At 45.5% G+C, this 14,223-nt stretch overlaps 1 protein-coding gene across 2 annotated transcripts in view; it reads right to left on the bottom strand.

Moving 5' to 3' along the window:
* Window positions 1-14,223, bottom strand: part of serac1 (serine active site containing 1) — a 266,772-nt gene that overhangs the window by 42,120 nt on the left and 210,429 nt on the right. Inside the window, exon 15 of one of the 2 annotated variants that reach the window (XM_048536593.2) lies at window positions 3,074-3,217. In XM_048536593.2, the coding sequence (XP_048392550.1) occupies window positions 3,074-3,217 (144 nt within the window). Of the gene's footprint in view, window positions 1-3,063; window positions 3,218-14,223 lie in introns of both variants that reach the window. The other variant, XM_048536595.2, reaches the window with a different exon arrangement.

Genomic DNA, 14,223 nt, shown 5'->3' with positions numbered 1-14,223 from the left:
GGTTAGAGCCAGTGAACGTGAATGTAGGTGGGGAGTTAAGGAGAGGATAGGTCAGTCCGGGGAGGGCGGACAGATCAGGAGGACGGGATGAGGTTAGTAGGTAGGAGATGAGGGTTGGGCTTGAGGTGGGAGGAATGATTAGGGAGGTGGGGACGAGCTGGGCTGGCTTTGGCATGTGGTTGGGGGAGGGGAGATTTTGAAGCTTGTGAAGTCCACATTGATACCATTGGGCTGCAGGGTTCCCAAGTGAAATTTGAGATGCTGTTCCTGCATCTTTCGGGTGATGTCATTGTGACAAGGCAGGAGGCCCAGGATTAACATGTCGTCCGAGAGTTTTGTGGGGGGGGGGGGGGGGGGGTTGAAATGGTTTGCGGCTGGGAGGTGTAATTGCTTGTTGTGAACTGAGCGTAGGTGTTCCGCAAAGTGATCCCCAAGCCTCCACTTGGTTTCTCCAATGTAGAGGAGGCCACAACAGGAACAGCGGATACAGTATTTCACATTAACGGATGTGCAGATGTTTGATGTGAAAAGTCTTCTTTGGGCCTGGGATGGGGGTGAGGGGGGAGGTACAGGGGCAGGTGCAGCACCTGCTTCAGTTGCAGGGAAACGAGCCGGGGCTGGTGGGGCTGGAGGGGAGTGTGGAGCGGACAAGGGAGTCACGGAGAGAGTGGACCCTCTGGAAAGCACATAAGGGTCGGGAGGGAAAAATGTCTTTGGTAGTCGGGTCAGATTGCAGATGGCAAAAATGTTGGAGAATGATGCATTGGACTTGGAGGTTGATGGGTTGGTACATGAGGACAAGAGGGATTCTGTTTTGGTTATTATTGCGGATAGGGGGTGTGAGGGATGAGTTGCGGGAAATGCGGGAGACACGGTCGAGGGCATTTTCGATCACTGTGAGGGGAAGTTGCGGGTTTTTGAAAAAAGAGGAGATCTGGGATGTTCGGGAGTGGAATGCCTCATCTTGGGAGCAGATGTGGCGAGGTGAAGGAATTGGGATTAGGGGGTGGCCTTTTTACAGGAAGGTGGGTGAGAGGAGGAATATTCTAGGTAGTTGTGGGAGTCAGTAGGCTTAAAATGGATATTGGTTTCCAGGTGGATGCCAGAGATGGACAGAGAGGTTCACGAAGGAGAGTGAGTTGTCAGAGATGGTCCAGGTAAACTTAAGGCTGGGGTGGAAGGTGTTGGTGAAATGGATGAACTGTTCAAGCTCCTCGTGGGAACGTGAGGCGGCGCCAAAACAGTCATCAATGTAATGGAGGAAGAGATGGGGGATAGGGCCAGTGAAGCTTTGGAAGAGGGATTGTTCCACGTACCCTACAAAGAGGCAGGCAGGCATAGCTTGGCCCCCACTCCTCGGATGACATGTCCATCCTGGGCCTCCTGCATTGCCACAACGACACCACCTGAAAGATGCAGGAACAGCATCTCATATTTCGCTTGGGAAACCTGCAGCCCGAGAGTATCAATGTGGACTTCACAAGCTTCAAAATCTCCCCTCCCCCGGCCACATGCCAAATCAGCCCAGCTAGTCCCGGCCTCCCTAACCATTCCTTTCACCTCAAGCGCCACCCCCATCTCCTACTCACTAACTTCATCTGCCCCCTTAATCTGTCTGTCCTCCCTGAACTGACCTATCCTCTCCTTAACTCCCCACCTACATTCACGTTCACTGGTTCCAACCCCGCCTCTTTGACCTGTCTGTCTCCTCTCATCCTATCTTCTCCTTTATCCATCTTCTATCCATCACCCCCTGTCTCCCTATTTATTTCAGAATCCTCTTCTCCTCCCCCCATTTCTGAAGTAGGGTCTTGACCCGAAACATCAGACTTTCCTGCTCTTCTGATGCTGCTTGGCCTGCTGTGTTCATTCAGCTTCACACCATGTTATCTCAGATTCTGCAGCGATCTCTGCAACATAACTTTCCCAACTTCTTTACTAAATGCCCTGCTGGATGAAGACCAGTGTGCCAAAAGCCTTCTTCACTGCCCTGTCTACCTGTGAGTCCACCACCAGAAAACCATGCAACTGAACTTCAAGGTCCCTCTGTTCCACTATACTCCTTAAGGCCCCCGTTATTCACCATGAAATGTCTACCCTCATTTAACTTTCCAAAATGCAACACCTCACACTTATCTGTATTACACTCCATTTGTCATTTCTCGGTCCATTTCTCCAGGTGATCAAGATCCTGCTGCAATTTTTGATAACTTTCCTCACTGTCCACGATACCACTTATTTTAGTGTAATCTGCAAACTGATAGATAACGAACAACAATGGACCTAGTACCAACCCGAGTTACATGACTACTAACAGGCTTCCAGTCCGACAAGCATCCTTCCACTATTACTGATAACAAAGTGTGAAGCTGGATGAACACAGCAGGCCAAGCCGCATCTCAGGAGCACAAAAGCTGAAGTTTCAGGCCTAGACCCTTCATCAGAGAGCTCTCTGATGAAGGGTCTAGGCTCAAAACGTCAGCTTTTGTGCTCTTGAGATGCTGCTTGGCCTGCTGTGTTCATCCAGCTTCACACTTTGTTATCTTGGATTCTCCAGCATCTGCAGTTCCCATTATCTCTGACCCCTTCCACTATTACTCCCTGCTTCCTACCATTAAGCCAACTGTGTATCCTGTGTTCTCCCTGGATTCTGCATGATCTAACCTCCAAGAGCAATCTATCACGTGGAATCTTACCAAAGGTCTTACTGAAATCCATGGAGACTACGTTTACCATCCTGTCCTCATCAATGTTCCTGGTCACTTCATCAAAGAACTCTTAACAAATCTGTGAGGCATGATCTTCCAAGCACAAAGCCATGCTGACTATTCCTAATCAAACCCTCTCTTTCTAAGTACATTTATACCTTATCCCTCTTGAGTAACTTAGTTACCACAGATGTTAAGCTTACTGATCTATAATTCCCAGGCTTTTCTTTGCAGTCCTTCTTGATTAAAGGCACAACATCTGGACCTCATCTGTGGTGAACGATGATGCAAATGACGACTCAAATTTCAAAATACGTTCGGGGAGGAGGAAGTGGGTCTTGAGCACTTGTCTCACCATACTATACCTGCTGAAGCTGGAGGCACCACATGCAGTTTTATCATGCTGCCGATGCATGTTGGTAACATTTCTCCAAAGCTCAATATGTTGACATTGTGTTCCCGTATGAATCTGGTGAAATTATCGTTCAGCTCTCTCAAAGCAGGTGAATCTACAGAAAATATTTGTGAATAAAGGTAATCAAAAGTAGATAATTAATTCCTGTAAAGTTCTAGTTTTAAGAGAGAACAAAGATGCATTCATTAAAATTCAACATTAATACAAAAAAGAAACTCTGGAGCAGTGGATCTCCCATGTTTGAGATTTTGTGAGATTAAGTACAGCAATGTGTCGAGTGCCGGTGCCTTCCATTTCTGGTTGCAGCAGAAGCGCGAGCGAGAGCTTGGAGCAGGAGCCTGTCGGGAAGCCAGTGAGTCACTGTTTTTGAATCATTAAAAAGCTTACCTCGTGAATAGGCAGAGGTACGCTGAGCAGGAGCCAACACGGGACTGGTGAGTGAGTGAGGTAATATATTTGTGTGGTTGCGTTACCCGAAGCACTAACCGGGTAGTGTCTCCCACCCATCCTCCTCAACTAATCAAAAAAAAAAGTTCTGTGTGCCTGATTGGTAAGGTAACAAGTTTATTTTCTATTCTTTATTTTTTAAGTCTTGGGAATTTTGAATAATGGGAACGGAGGTCATGGCAGTTGAATGTTCCTCCTGCAGAATGTGGGAGGTAAGGGTCACCAAGTCGTGGTCCACATTGGCACCAACGACATAGGTAGGAAGAGAGATGGGGATTTAAGGCAGAAATTCAGGGAACTAGGATGGAAGCTGAGAGCTAGGACGAACAGAGTTGTTGTCTCTGGTTTGTTGCCTGTGCCACGTGCTAGTGAGGCGAGGAATAGGGAGAGAGAGGAGTTGAACACATGGCTACAGGGATGGTGCAGCAGGGAAGGTTTTGGATTCTTGGATAATTGGGGCTCTTTCTGGGGTAGGTGGGACCTCTACAAGCAAGATGGTCTTCACCTGAGCCAGAGGGGTACCAATATCCTGGGAGGGAAATTTGCTAAGGCTATTCGGGTGGGTTTAAACTAATTCAGCAGGGGGATGGGAACCAAAATTGTAGTTCCACTGTAGAAAAGGTTGAGAGTAGGGTGCTCCGAAATAAAGTTTCAGGGAAGCAAGATGGCACCGGCAAGCAAGAAGTTGGTTTGAAGTGTGTCTACTTCAATGACAGGAGCATCCAGAATAAGGTGGGTGAACTTGCTGCATGGGTTAGTACCTGGGACTTCGATGTTGTGGCCATTTCAGAGACATGGATAGAGCAGTGACAGGAATGGTTGTTGCAGGTTCCGGGATTTAGATGTTTCAGTAAGAACAGAGAAGATGGTAAAAGGGGCGGAGGTGTGGCATTGTTGGTCAAGGCCAGTATTACAGTTGCAGAAAGGATGCTTGGGGACTCGTCAACTGAGGTAGTATGGGCTGAGGTTAGAAACAGGAAAGGAGAGGTCACCCTGTTGGGAGTTTTCTATAGGCCTCCGAATAGTTCCAGAGATGTAGAGGAAAGGATAGCAAAGATGATTCTCAATTCAAGTGAGAGAGACAGAATAGTTGTCATGGGGGACTTCAACTTTCCAAATATTGACTGGGAACACTATAGTTCGAGTACTATACACGGGTCAGTTTTTGTCCAGTGTGTGCAGGAGGGCTTCCTGACACAGTATGTAGATAGGCCAACAAGGGGCGAAACCACATTAGATTTGGTACTGGGTAATGAGCCCGGCCAGGTGTTAGATTTGGAAGTAGGTGAGCACTTTGGTGATAGCGATCACAATTCTGTTATGTTTACTTTAGTGCTGGAAAGGGATAGGTGTATACCACTGGGCAAGAGTTATAACTGGGGGAAAGGCAATTAGAACATAGAACATAGAACAGTACAGCACAGAACAGGCCCTTCAGCCCACAATGTTGTGCCGACCATTGATCCTCATGTATGCACCCTCAAATTTCTGTGACCATATACATGTCCAGCAGTCTCTTAAATGACCCCAATGACCTTGCTTCCACAACTGCTGCTGGCAACGCATTCCATGCTCTCACAACTCTCTGCGTAAAGAACCTGCCTCTGACATCCCCTCTATACTTTCCACCAACCAGCTTAAAACTATGACCCCTCGTGCTAGCCATTTCTGCCCTGGGAAATAGTCTCTGGCTATCAACTCTATCTATGCCTCTCATTATCTTGTATACCTCAATTAGGTCCCCTCTCCTCCTCCTTTTCTCCAATGAAAAGAGACCAAGCTCAGTCAACCTCTCTTCATAAGATAAGCCCTCCAGTCCAGGCAGCATCCTGGTAAACCTCCTCTGAACCCTCTCCAAAGCATCCACATCTTTCCTATAATAGGGCGCCCAGAACTGGACGCAGTATTCCAAGTGCGGTCTAACCAAAGCTTTATAGAGCTGCAACAAGATCTCACGACTCTTAAACTCAATCCCCCTGTTAATGAAAGCCAAAACACCATATGCTTTCTTAACAACCCTGTCCACTTGGGTGGCCATTTTAAGCGATCTATGTATCTGCACACCAAGATCCCTCTGTTCCTCCACGCTGCCAAGAATCCTATCCTTAATCCTGTACTCAGCTTTCAAATTCGACCTTCCAAAATGCATCACCTCGCATTTATCCAGGTTGAACTCCATCTGCCACCTCTCAGCCCATCTCTGCATCCTGTCAATGTCCCGCTGCAGCCTACAACAGCCCTCTACACTGTCAACGACACCTCCGACCTTTGTGTCGTCTGCAAACTTGCTGACCCATCCTTCAATCCCCTCATCCAAGTCATTAATAAAAATTACAAACAGTAGAGGCCCAAGGACAGAGCCCTGTGGAACCCCACTCACCACTGACTTCCAGGCAGAATATTTTCCTTCTACTACCACTCGCTGTCTTCTGTTGGCCAGCCAATTCTGTATCCAAGCAGCTAAGTTCCCCTGTATCCCATTCCTCCTGACCTTCTGAATGAGCCTACCATGGGGAACCTTATCAAATGCCTTACTGAAGTCCATATACACCACATCCACAGCTCGACCCTCATCAACTTTTCTAGTCACATCCTCAAAAAACTCGATAAGGTTTGTAAGGCATGACCTACCCCTCACAAAGCCGTGTTGACTGTATTTGATCAAGCTATGCTCTTCCAGATGGTCATAAATCTTATCCCTCAGAATCCTTTCTAACACCTTGCAGACGACAGACGTGAGACTTACCGGTCTATAATTGCCAGGGATTTCCCTATTTCCTTTCTTGAAGAGAGGAATTACATTTGCCTCTCTCCAGTCCTCAGGTACGACTCCAGTGGAGAGCGAGGATGCAAAGATCTTCGCAAGTGGCGAAGCAATTGCATTTCTCGCTTCCCAAAGCAGCCGAGGACAAATCTGGTCCGGGCCTGGCGACTTGTCAATCTTAATGTTTGACAAAATTTTCAGCACATCAGCTTCATCTATCTCTATCCATTCCAGCATGCACACCTTACGATGAGATTAGGCAAGATTTAGGGAGCATGGGATGGGGAAGGAAACTGCAGGGGATGGGCACAGTAGAAATGTGGAGCTTATTCAAGGAAAAGCTCCTGTGTGTCCTAGATAAATATGTATCTCTCAGGCAGGGAGGAAGCTGTAGAGTGCGGGAGCTGTGGTTTACGAAGGAGGTGGAATCTCTGGTCAAGAGGAAGAAGAAGGCTTATGTTAGGATGAGATGTGAAGCTTCAGTTAGGGCGCTTGAGGGCTACAAGGTAGCCAGGAAAGACCTAAAGAGAGAGCTCAGAAGAGCCAGGAGGAGACATGAAAAGTTGTTGGCGGATAGGATCAGGGTAAACCCTAAGGCTTTCTAAAGGTATTTAAGGAATAAAAGAATGATGAAAGTAAGATTAGGCCCAATCAAGGATAGTAGTGGGAAGTTGTGTGTGGAGTCAGATGAGATAGGGGAAGCGCTAAATGAATATTTTTCAACAGTATTCACTCTCGAAAATGACAATGTTGTTGAGGAGAATACTGAGATACAGGCTACTAGACTAGGTGGGATTGAGGTTCACAAGGAAGAAGTATTCGAAATCCTACAGAGGGCGAAGATAGATAAGTCCCCTGGGCCGGATGGGATTTATCCTCAGATCCTCTGGGAAGCCAGGGAGGAGATTGCCGAGTCTTTGGCATTGATCTTTAACTCGTCATTGTCTACAGGAATAGTGCCAGATGACTGGAGGATAGCAAATGTGGTTCCCCTGTTCAAGAAGGGGAGTAGAGACAACCCTGGTAATTATAGACCAGTGAGCCTTAGCTCAGTTGCTGGTAAAGTGTTGAAAAAGGTTATAAGGGATAGGATTTATAATCACCTAGAAAAGAATAAATTGATTAGGGATAGTCAGCATGGTTTTCTGAAGGGAAGGTCGTGCCTCACAAACCTTACTGAGTTCTTTGAGAAGGTGACCAAACAGGTAGATGAGAGTAAGCCAGTTGATGTGGTGTATATGGATTTCAGCAAGGCGTTCGATAAGGTTCCCCACAGTAGGCTATTGTACAAAATGCGGAGGAATGGAATTGTGGGAGATATAGCAGTTTGGATCGGATATTGGCTTGCTGAAAGAAGACAGAGGGTGGTAGTTGATGGGAAATGTTCATCCTGGAGACCAGTTACTAGTGGTGGACCACAAGGGTCGGTGTTGGGTCCACTGCTGTTTGTTATTTTTATAAATGACCTGGATGAGGGCGTGGAAGGATGGGTTAGTAAATTTGCAGACAACACTAAGGTCGGTGGAGTTGTGGATAGTGACGAAGGATGCTGTAGGTTGCAGAGAGACATAGATAAGTTGCAGAGCTGGGCTGAGAGGTGGCAAATGGAGTTTAATGCAGACAAGTGTGAGGTGATGCACTTTGGTAGGACTAACCAGAAGGCAAAGTACAGGGCTAATGATTCTTAGTAGTGTAGATGAGCAGAGAGATCTCGGCGTCCACGTACACAGATCCTTGAAAGTTTCCACCCAGGTTGACAGGGCTGTTAAGAAGGCATACAGTGTTTTAGCTTTTATTAATAGAGGGATCGAGTTCCGGAAACAAGAGGTTATGCTGCAGATGTACAAAACTCTGGTGCGGCCGCACTTGGAGTATTGTGTACAGCACTGGTCACCGCATTATAAGGATGTGGAAGCTTTGGAAAGGGTGCAGAGGAGATTTACTAGGATGTTGCCTGGTACGGAGGGAAGGTCTTACGAGGAAAGGCTGATGGACTTGAGGCTGTTTTCATTAGAGAGAGCAAGGTTGAGAGATGACTTAATTGAAACATATAAAATAATCAGAGGGTTAGATAGGGTGGATAGAGAGAGCCTTTTTCCTAGGATGGTGACGGGGAGCACGAGGGGGCATAGCTTTAAATTGAGGGGTGAAAGATATAGGACAGATGTCAGAGGTAGTATCTTTACTCAGAGAGTAGTAAGGGAATGGAACGCTTTTCCTGTATATGGAACAGTGTAGGTTAGATGGGCTTGAGATCGGTATGACGGGTCGGCACAACATTGAGGGCCGGAGGGCCTGTACTGTGTTGTAATGTTCTATGTAATTTACCAGTAATTACGCTTGTGACCTGTCAGAGGCAACTGTATAACTACAATATTTAATATGTAATTTTTCTGAAATGCAGCACTAAAACTAATCAAACAAACAAAAATTCTAAAATCTTCTGGTTTGTACATGAACCCCTCTTTCTTCAATCTTCTCCATTTCAACTACTAATACTCTGCAAGTGATTAAATTTTTGAGACCTACAGAGACAGTCTGGGAAATGTTAGAGTGGCAAGAGGAGTTCAGGTGGAAAGTACCTGAAGTGGTCAATAATTGGCAATATATGGGCGTTCCTGCTGGGGGAGCTTGTAAATGCCTCGTCCTGCTGCTACTGATATTGAAACATGAATATGGCCACATGGGAAATCACCAAGGGTTCACTGCAGCCTGTTGGAAAAAACAGTCTCCAAAGGAGGCACCTGGCAGCAAGTCAAGCAGCCATGGGAAAGGACACAGTAACTCAACAGTGATCCAGTTGCAAAGGCCACTCTCAATGGCCCTGGCAAGTGTGCTTCTGACCTGCATTCCTTGGCAACACTGAATATACTCTGTCCAGCACTGGCAATTGCTCCTGGTGATGCTGCTGAAAATGCACATGAAATTTCCTCTGGGGGAACCAGGAATCTTATGGCAGCCAGGAGACTGGCTGATTGGGATGTAATCTCAAATGAGGCGGTGAAAATGTCTAGAACAGGATTGCTCTCAGCTCTCCAGCTAATGGATGAGCTCAAAAACATGAACATTAAATTCTATTTATGGTACAGAAGGCAGCTAATTGTCCACTGAATTTACACCCCAGTGAAAGCTGGCAATCCCATCAGTGCCAATCCTCCACTCTACTCCAATACCCTTGCAACTTTATTTCCCACAGGCACTATCAAATGTCTTTTTGATCATCTCCATTTGCAGTATGCTGGTGGAGAGCAAGTTTCAGAGCATTATCACTTGCTGCAAGAAAACAGGGTCTTCACATTCCCACACACCTCTAATCCAAAACCTTATTCTGTGTCCCCAAGTCCCGTGCCATTAAGTATATTGTGCCTCTCCCCAACCCATTCACTAAAAAAAATTACCTCACCGCTTCTCTGTATAAAATTCTATCAGCCATTTCTTTTTCTCAATCTATGAACCTATCCATGTCCTGCTGCAGTTGATTAGCATCAACTTCACTATTTACCAGTATAAGTTTATTACATTTGAAAATTTTGAAATTTGACTCTGTATTCCAATATCCAAGTCATTTTTAATCATACATTTATCAGAAAAAGGAGCATCCAGCACCGACCCTTGGGGAACACCACTGTCCACTGTCCACCATCCACCAGCCGGAATAATAACCATTTACCATGACACACTGTTTACTATGATTAGACCAGATTATTCAATTTAATTTGACAGTATCCTTCCTATTCCATGAGCTGCAATTGTGATAACCAGCTGTTTATGTGGTTCTTTGTGAAATGCAGGTTTAGACAAAACCCGGTGTGGGTATGTGAAAGGGAATCATGCTTAACTAATCTACTGGGGTTTATTGAGGATGTCAACTAGAGGAATAGAATAGGGAGAACCACTGGAGATTGTGCATTTGAATGACAAGAAAGCTCCCGATAAGGTCCCATATAAGAGGCTAGTGAGAAAAATTAAGGCATTGGAATGGGGGTATTAAATTGGCATGGCTTGAGAATTCATTAACAGACAGGAAACAGAGAGTGGGAGCAAATGGGTCTGTTTCCAAGTGGCAGGTGGTGACAAGTGGTGCACCTCAGAGATCAGTGCATGGGCCCCAGCTATTCACAATACATGTAAATGACCTGGATGAGGGAAACTCATATTTCCAAGTTAGCTAATGACACAAAACTACGTGGAATTGTGTGTTGAGAAGATGCCTTCAAGGTGATCTATAGATGTTGAGTAATTGGGTAAACGTATGGCAGATGCAGGGTAACATGGATAAACATGATGTTATACCCTTTGGTGTGAAAAGGAGAAAGGCAAAATATTATCTGAATGAGCAATATATTGTGAACTGTGGGCAGACAAAGGGATCTGTATGTCCTTGTACCCCAGTCAATGAACTTATAACAGGCAGATGCAGCAAGCAATTAACAAGGCAAATGGTATGTTGACCTTCATTGCAAGAGTTCAGATGTATGGATGTCTTACTGCAGTTATACAGGGCCTTAGTTAGGCCATACCTGGAATAGTGTGTGCATTTTTGGTCTATCTAAGAGACGATATACTTGTCTTAAAGAGAGTGCAATGAAGGTTTACTAGACTGATATGGGGTTGGCAAGACTGTTGTGTGAGGAGACATTGGTTCGACTGGACCTGTATTCACTAGAGTTGAGAAGAATGAGAGGGTCATCAGATTGAAATGTATAAAATTCCACAGCGGCCAGATAAGACTAGATGCGGGGAGGGTGGAGATTACCTGGTTGGGGATTTGAGAACCAAGAGTCACAGTCTCAGGACACATATTAAGCCATTTTGGATTGAGATGAATAAATACTTCTTCACTCAGCAGGAGGTCAACCTGTGAAATTTGCTACCAAAGGCTGTGGTGGATGGGTCACTGATTATATTCAAGAAAGAGACTGATATACTTTTAGATATTAAAGACATCAAGAGGTGTAGAAGGGATATGGCATCGAGATCGAGGATCAACCATGACCACATCAAATTGTACAGCACGGTCTAACAGCTAATTGGATTACTCCTGCTCCAAATTTTATGCCTTCTAAATTTTCACACAAATCACATGCTGTTTGTTACAGGACACATAACACAGAACATAATAGCGCAGTACAGGCCCTTCAGCCCTCAATGTTACGCCAACCTCTGAAGCCAATCTGAAGCCCATCTAACCTACACTGTTCCATTATCATCCATATGTTTATCCAATGACCAATTAAAAGCTCTTAAAGTTGGCGAGTCTACTACTGTTGCAGGCAGGGCATTCGACACCCTTACTACTATCTGAGTAAAGAACCTACCTCTGACTTCTGTCCTATATCTATCATGTCTCAATTTAAAGCTATGTCCCCTTGTGCTAGCCATCACCATCCGAGGAAAAAGACTCTCACTGTCCACCCTATCTAATCCTCTGATCATCTTGTATGTCTCTATTAAGTCTCCTCTTAACCTTCTTCCCTCGAACAAAAACAGCCTCAAGTCCCTCAGCCTTTCCTCATAAGACCTTCCCTCCATACCAGGTAACATCCTGGTCAATCTCCTCTCCACCCTTTCCAAAGCTTCCACATCCTTCCTGTAATGCGGCAACCAGAACTGTAAGCAATACTCCAAATGCAGCCGCACCAAAGTTTTGTACAGCTGCAACATTACCTCATGGCTCCGAAACTCAATCCCTCTAACAATAAAATGTAACTTACCGTACACCTTCTTAACAACCCTATCAACCTGGGTGGCAAGTTTCAGGGATCCAAGCACATGGACACTGAGGTCCCTCTGCTCGTCCACACCACCAAGAATCTTGCCATTAGCCCAGTAGTCTGTATTCCTGTTACTCCTTCCAAAGTGAATCACCTCACACTTTTCCGCACTAAACTCCATTTGTCACCTCTCAGCCCAGCTCTGCAGCTTATCTATGTCCCTCTGTAACCTGCAACATGTGTTTGCACTATCCACAACTTCACTGTCATCCGCAAATTTACTAACCATCCTTCTACACCCTCATCCAGGTCATTTACCAAAAACACAAACAGCAGTGGCCCCCAAAACAGATCCTTGCGCCACACCACTAGTAACTGAACTCCAGGATGAGCATTTCCCATCAACCACTGCCCTCTGTCTTCTTCCAGCTAGCCAATTTCTGATCTAAACCGCTAAATCACCCTCAATCCCATGCCTCCATATTTTCTGCAATAGCCAACCATGGGGAACCTTATCAAATGCTTTACTGAAATCCATATACACCACATCAATCGCTTTACCTTCACCCACCTGTTTGGTCACCTTCCTCAAAGTACTCGGCAAGGTTTGTGAGGCATGACCTACCCTTCACGAAACTGTGTTGACTATCCTCAATCAAATTATTCCTTTTGAGATGATTATAAATCCTCTCCAACATTTTACCCACAACTAAAGTAAGGCTCACTGGTCTATAATTACCAGGGCTATCTCTACTCCCCTTCTTGAGGAAGGGGACAACATTTGCTATCCTCCAGTCTACTGGCACTATTCCTGAAGACAATGACGACATAAAGATCCAAGCCAAAGGCTCTGCCATCTCCCTCCTGGCTTCCCAGACAATCCTAGGATAAATCCTATCCGGCCCAGGGGATTTATCTATTTTCACACTTTCCAGAACTGCTAACACCTCCTCCTTTTGAACTTCAATCCCATCTAGTCTAACAGCCTGTATCTCAGTATTCTCCTCGACAACATTGTCTTTTTCCTGTGTGAATACTGACGAAAAATATTCATTTAGTGCCTCTCTTAGCTCTTCGGACTCCACGCACAACTTCCCATTCCTGTCCTTGACTGGCCTAATCTTACTCTAGGTCATTCTTTTATTCCTGACATACCTACAGAAAGTTTTAGGGTTTTCGTTGATCCTACCTGCCAAAGACTTCTCATGTCCCCTCCTGGCTCTTCTTAGCTCTCTCTCTCTCTTTAGATCCTTCTCAACTAACTTGTAACTCTCAAGTGTCCTAACTGAGCCTTAACTTCTCATCTTTACATAAACCTCGCTCTTCGTCTTGACAAGAGATTCAACTTCTTTTGTAAACCAGAGTCCCCTTGCTCAATCACTTCCTCCCTGCCTGACAGGTACATACTTAACAAGGAAAACAGTCATTCAGATTTTCATTGGATCGTATGTACAGAAAGGGATCTTCAGCTATCAGGTCTGTCATTATGACATTTCAAGTGCTCATTCTAGTACATTTTAAAGGTTATTAGATTCCCTATAATGTGGAAACAGGCCTTTTGACCCAACAATTTCACACCGCCCTTTGGAGCGCCCCACCCAGACCTATCCCCCTATAACACACACACACCTGAACACTACGGGCAATTTAGCATGGCCGATCCACCTCACCTGCACAGCTTTGGACTGTGGGAGGAAACTGGAGCACCCGGAGGAAACCCATGCAGACACAGCGAGAACGTGCAAACTCCGCACAGACAGTTACCCGAGGCTGGAATTGAACCTGGGTCCCTGGCGCTGTGAGGCTGCAGCACTAACCACTGAGCCACTGTGCTGCCCCCACCTAATGAAGTTACCCACCTCAACCACCCTTGATAAAAACATTTTTTTTCTCAAATCTCCTACCTTAAAATTATGTCACCTCATTACTGACCCTTCCACTAAAGGGAACAGCTGCCTTCTATTCACCCTGTCCACACCCCTCAATTTTATACACCACTGTCAGGTTCCCAAACAACATTCAGTGCTCCAAAGAAAACAACTCAGTCTATTCAGCCTCTCTTCATAGCTGAAATGTTCCATCGTAAGCACATTTAATGAATCGCTACTGCAACCTTCCAGTGCAATCATATCCTTCCTATAGTGCAGAAACTAGAACTCCATACATTATTCCAGC

Source organism: Stegostoma tigrinum, chromosome 9, assembly GCF_030684315.1.
Source record: "Stegostoma tigrinum isolate sSteTig4 chromosome 9, sSteTig4.hap1, whole genome shotgun sequence".
NCBI classification, from domain to species: Eukaryota; Metazoa; Chordata; class Chondrichthyes; order Orectolobiformes; family Stegostomatidae; genus Stegostoma; species Stegostoma tigrinum.
Note: the sequence above shows the minus strand (reverse complement) of the source record. Positions and strands in the feature narration are given on the sequence as shown.